General features: G+C 42.5%; 1 protein-coding gene across 1 annotated transcript; it reads left to right on the top strand.

The window, feature by feature from the left end:
• The first annotated feature begins 431 nt into the window (after positions 1-431).
• Positions 432-3383, top strand: LOC148475002 (uncharacterized). Its single transcript, XM_088457881.1, has 2 exons — positions 432-1002; positions 2607-3383. Exons 1-2 carry the CDS (start codon positions 432-434, stop codon positions 3068-3070), a joined length of 1035 nt encoding a protein of 344 aa, XP_088314007.1. The 3' UTR covers positions 3071-3383.
• Positions 3384-6289: the final 2906 nt, after the last annotated feature.

Raw genomic sequence — 6289 nt, 5'->3', positions numbered from 1 at the left:
AAGAACATCATGTGAATACGGTGGAGGAATGTATACCGCCAATAACAACAAAGATATTGGGCCAAATGTAATAGGTAGTCTGTTTTAGTAACAGTACAAACTCGCACTTTCTCGCACTTTTAAAAAGTGCGAGTTTGTACTGAAACTCGCAAATTCAATAGGGTGTCAGTTTACATGCACTGGTGATTGTGACCTGCGAGTTCCCGCGAGATTTCTCTCCAAAAAAAATGCGATTTTCTGACCAACCAAATCGCGAGTTTCAAAAGCTTACTAAATCAGTTTAAAACAAAGACAACCATTGGCACAACTCTAACTGCTGATCAATACAGACCTACACTATATAAACCCCTGTTCCTCCATTTTGACCTTTGATAGGTTTGGGAAGGAGTTTGTGAATGTTAGAGGTGCTGCATAATACTGATTACACTAAAATGTCTTACAGACACAGAAGGGGTGAGGAGAGTCAGGAGGAGGAGGAGGATGTTGTTTGCCTAGTCAGACAGGCAATTACTGACGAGGAGGAGGCGAGCAGTGATTCCACACAGGAGGAGGGTAGTGAGGAGGAAGAGGGTGAGGAGGAGGATGTGGAGGTGGAAGTAGCTCCACGCCCTGGGAAAACACGAACAGGACGCAATGTTCGGTTTACACATGCCGAGAATTGTAACCTAGTGCATGCAATTGTCCCGGTCTATAGTCGCCTCCTTGGCGAGGATGCACACAAGACCCCATTGTCGAGGAAAAAAGCTATGTGGCAAACGGTTTTGGAGGCTGTTACTGCTGTAGGTTCCTGCCCCCGTGATGTAAAAAATATAAAAAAAAGATACAATGATGTTAAGCGGGGTTTAAAGGCCAAAATGGCGGATGAGATGCGAGAAGCACGCAAAACTGGAGGAGGACGTCGTGTGCGGATATTGTTTTCCAGCTTTGAGGAGGAGTTGAGGCAGGTTTTGCCTCCTGAAGTCCTGCCTGGCGATCATATAGAGGACATGGATCGACCTCCTGGTGTGTTTTTTTTTTACAATTTTTTAGCTGGTCGGTCCGTATTAAATGTGTGGCGTTAAGTACGGATTGGCGTTATTTTCCCGGCGATTATGTCATTTTCCCCTGGTTTCATTTTCCCCCATATTAAATTTTAAAGATTTTACGCCTAGGCGGAAAGTTAACGCAATGTAATATGCATCAAAGTAGCGCCTATGAGGGGTATTCAATATGAAACGTTAACCTTGCCAGCGAGTTTTTCGCCGCACGTCGGAGGTTTTGCCTGCAAAACTCTTTCGCGCGTGCTCACGCTTATCCCCGTATTCAATTTGAAATCGTTGAAAACGGGACCCGGCGATACTTGGATCTGCGTTAAAAAAATGCCAGTTTCCAGAAATAATTGTAGGAGGCCCCTAAAGAAGTCCAGACCTCAGGGATTACTATGGATACACACGTTTTTGCCTGCAAAAGAAAGACGGGTCTGTAAATAGGTTTTGCAGGTGTTTTTTCCTGGCGCGGCTATTAGGAACCCTGACTTCCTTCAGTAGTTAAAAATGGGGGTACCCATAGTGATCCCCCATGTCTAGACATCATTAGGGGGGTCCCTAGAATATTTTCCTAAAAATTCTATTTTTTTTAACCTGTTAAAAAAAAAAAAGTTTAAAATTTAAAAAAAAAATCACATAAGGTCCCCCCCCAATAGCCAAACCAGCCCCAGGCTTGCCAGCCAGTGTTGTTTTCCAAAAATACGGGGAACAAAATGTGTAGGGTTCCCACGTATTTTAGAAACCAACACCAGGCTGCAGGGAGTAGTGCTGGTTTTAAATATAGGGGTCAAAAACGACGTGGGGTATCCCCTATATTTAAGACCAGCACCAGACCCAACCGACCGGGGTGTAATGCCACAGCCCGGAGACCCAATCACCGGGGCTCCAGGTCCAAAGCATTACACCCCAAGTCGGTCAGCGCAAGCCGGTGATCTCGGGGGAGTCGGGGACCCCCCCAAAAAGGGTCCCCCCTCTCCCGAGCACCACAGGCTTACGCTGAAGCCTGAGGCTCATCCCCATACCCCTGTAGCGGTGGGTATGGGGGTAATAGGGGGGCCAAATAATGTAAGACTATTGTACTTTACAGTGGAACTACAAGTGCCAGCATGCCTGCCATTTTGCACTTGTGGAACTACAAGTGCCAGCAGACATGCGGCACCTATAATTTCAATGTAAAATAAATAGTTAAAAAAAGACAAAACACACACACCGCGCCCAGTATAAGTTTACTACATACACCTACCCATTCACACATACTTACCTATACCAGAAGTTTCTGTCCCCTTCTCCACGTAGAGATCCTTAAAACATGGCCCTGCAAGCAAGATTTCATACTCACCTATGTGTGTTGTCACACATACACATAGCTCCCGAATGCCCGCTATCGGCACTTCACGGGGCATTGCAGTCCCGTCAGCCAATCAGCGGCAGCGTTGACTGTACAGCGCCTGCTGATTGGCTCCAGCAACTGACAGTTCCCACGTGGGCTGACTCACACCACGTGGGAAGTGTCAGTTGCCGGAGCCTATCAGCGGCCGTGCTACAGTCAGCGCAGCCGCTGATTGGCTGACGGGACTGTAGCACAACCACCACAAAGCACACAGGCAACAACTGATGCGACAAGACCAAACGCAGAGGAAATGAGCCGTTCCCTACACTTCTTCCGTCAAGCACAAATGGATTTCATGGGGACCCAAACCCAACAATTAAATGTCATTTCCAACCAACTTCGCAAATTAAATAGAACTGCTGCAGTGGCCCAGGGAACACATACCCGTATGGCAAGTGATAATAACGTCCGCATGTTTGAACTCACCCAAGCCATACGTGATCAAACCGTGGCATTAAGAGAGTTGGCACAGGCCTTCCTTTCACAACAAAGGCACTTGCCAATTCAAAGGCAGGATGTTGAGGCTTCAACAATTTCAAGCCTGAGTTCCCAACCCACCAGCCCCCAAACTGCATCACCACTCTCTCCACCTCGACGTAGCGCACGTGTACGTGGAGGTGCCTCCAAAGGGGCAGGGAGGGGCAAGGGTGTTTAGCTTCAGTTTGTTGTTGTGTTTATTTTTGAAATAATTGTGCATTTCCTGGATTTGGTTTTGGGATTGTATGTTTTTATGTTGTTGGTGCCATTTAAACATTGAATGTAATTTTTCATTCACATTTTGTAACGTTATACATTTCAGCAGCAAAGTGCACATAACTGTTTATTTTTTGGTGTTAAACAATATTTGGTATGGCTGTCAAAAAGCCATGTAAAGATTTTGGACATTTCCAATATGTTCTTAATATAAAAAAATATGGTGTAATCTCAAGTGTGTATTTTTGATATACAGAATAACTAAACACAAAGGTAGAGGGATAGTCAAGTTGATAGTTAGGCAGTAGATTTTCCATTTCAATTGGTGTAGGCCTCTACAGAAGGGACTATAAATTAGATATACAGTAGTGTCCTTCCAAAAAACAGGGTTAGGACACATTTGAAGACGCACAAACATTGTATACCTTTACATTTGCCCAGGCATACTTGTACATCTCACAATGGTACACAACAACTTAAAACACATTTATTTGGAGTCAAAGAAAACAAACACTAGCACCTTAAATAAAAACTGGTTTACATTCTATTTTTAAGATATTTCCTATATCCGTTGAAAAGTCTTGTTTTGAGTTTAGTCTGTCAAAAGTATAATGTTAACATATTTACAACAAAACAATGTGAAGTCAATAAGCTTCCGTAAACAGGATCCATGAAAATCAAACACGTCCATGCATCAAACTGGAACTTGATCTGTGAGAAAAAAAACTTCCATTGAGTGTTTTTATCAATACAATATGAAATGTACAAATTTAATGTATATTTTTAGATTTTATAAAAAATGGAAGGGATGGGCTCACATTAAGAGCCAACAAACCAGAAAAAACAAGTGCTGAACCATGTTTATGTGTAACACATGCATGCCTGATTATTTAAAAAACATGATTAAGGACAGTTCATCTAAGTGCTTGGACAACAACATTACATTTCAAAAATGTCAAACAAATTACAACAAAGAAGAGCAACAGGAACAGTCAAACCTACATATTTGGCTTTGCTAAACTACATCAGTGTACACACCTATGCCTGCTGAAGTAACAAAGCCACCGGTTATTTTTGGATGATAAATTGGAACAAATTAGGTAAACACATACAAATGTGGCTCCAATTGGTGTGACAGTTGTAATGGAAAACATATTTAAGCTCATACCAAAATTAGTGTTACCCACAATTATCCAATTTGTTATCTTTCGCTATATGCATGTTCACAGAAAAAAACAAGGGAATGTATTTTGTGTTTTGATTTTTAATTATTAGTTAGTAATAACTATACACAACATGCACTTTTAAACAAAACTAATTTGAAGCTAAAAACTTACTTGAGAAATAACAACGAATTATCCTCTGTCGAACCTCATTCCCAGCCTCTGAGTTAACCACGTCCTGTGATGTTAAAGGATCCGGCACATCCACTTCGGCTGCAATGTGTTCAAGGTCAGCATGCCCTTGTCCGAGGACAATATTATGTAACATGCAGCAGGTGATAACTATGTCACCTACTTTAGCTGCATCATAAAGCAGGATCCCAGCAGAACGGTCCAAACAGCGGAAACGACTCTTTAAGACCCCAAACGTCCGCTCAATCACACTGCGGGTGACCTTGTGTGCATGGTTGAACCTGTTCTGTGGAGTGCCTCGTGGTCTACCCAGAGGTGTCATGAGCCAACTTTGACACCCATATCCTGAATCGCCTGATCATGGATAAGAAAGTATATTTAGTAACACAATCAAATATGTCCTTATTCCAAATACCAAAAATAAATACTATCAAGTACAGTTTCGTATGCAAATTTAAGTGCAATGTGGAAATGGGAGTAAAGGTTTCGCCCATGACGTCATTTTGCAAGACAGAAAAGCATCGCCCTATTGTATTGAAAGACTTTCCCCCTAGGCGGAAAGTCAAGGCAGTGTAATAGGTGGAAAAGCATCGCTGCTCCGCATAACTTGAATACGTCAAAACTGGGTGGGTGGTTTGTTTATTTCTTTAAAAGTCGGTATTGGTGATTTTTATTGGACAATGTCGGCATTTTTGCATATTTAAATTAGCCCTGTATTCTAAATCAAAGAAATTTTGCAGTTTAAAAATTTTGGAGTAAAAAAACAGGGATAACTTATCACCATGTTTTACATCTGAAAAAAAATTAAAAAAAGTGGTTTTGGGGTGCAGGCTTAAAAAACAAACTCAGCACCCCTGGGAACTACATTTGGAAAAAAATAAATGACCAAATTTTTAACTAAAAAATAGGGACACCACAAAAAAACAAAACAAAATAATTTTGTGGTTTGACAACCCAAAAACAAAAAACAAAACCAAAAAAATGCTCTGGCATGTGTGCTCCATCAAACTTCTCCCACAGGCCGGACTGGCGCAGGATATAGGCATCATGGCAAGACCCTGGGTAACCTGTAACCACACTGAGAATACGAAGATGGGCATCGCAGACCACCTGCACATTGAGGGAGTGATAGTTATGCCTATTTACATAAACATAACTCCTCAAGTGCGGTGCTCGGATCCCAATGTGGGTACAATCTATGGCTCCAAGCACATTAGGGAATGCTGAGAGCCTATAGAAAGCTACCTTTAGGTCCTGCCAGTCGGACTCACAACTTGGGAATGAGATATATGTTCGCCACAAATTCCTCATGGCACTTAACACTTGAGATAAATGCCTTGAGAAAGTGGCCTGTGAAATCCCCAACACCCTAGAGCTCACAGACTGAAAAGAGCCTGTGGCAAAAAAATGCAGGGAACACATTAATTTATGCAGCCCAGACACTGCATAGTTACTGCCTGCCAAAGGTTCCAAATCAGCTCTCACCTGCTCATATAAGTTCAGGAGGTTGGCACGGCTCAGCCTAAAAAGCTGAACCACCTCTTGATCTGAGAGGGAGTCCAGGTCCATCCTTGTACTGTAGGTACGTGTGCCATGCGCCTAATAGGGACCTGGATCTGGTCATGCTCCTGCGCATTCCTCCTGCGTATCTCCTCCACAGTAATAATGCCAGACACATACAGCTCATATGAATTCATCAAAAACGCCATTGCTACACCCACACAGGTGAAATTGATGTAGGTGTGGTTTATATAGGCTGAAAATTAATGGTAATGGGATTCCTATGTGGAAATATGCCTCAGATGTGAAATATCACTTATTGAGAG

The sequence above is a fragment of the Taudactylus pleione genome, unplaced genomic scaffold, assembly GCF_031769625.1.
Source record: "Taudactylus pleione unplaced genomic scaffold, aTauple2 ptg000790l, whole genome shotgun sequence".
In the NCBI taxonomy this organism is placed as follows: Eukaryota; Metazoa; Chordata; class Amphibia; order Anura; family Myobatrachidae; genus Taudactylus; species Taudactylus pleione.
Note: the sequence above shows the minus strand (reverse complement) of the source record. Positions and strands in the feature narration are given on the sequence as shown.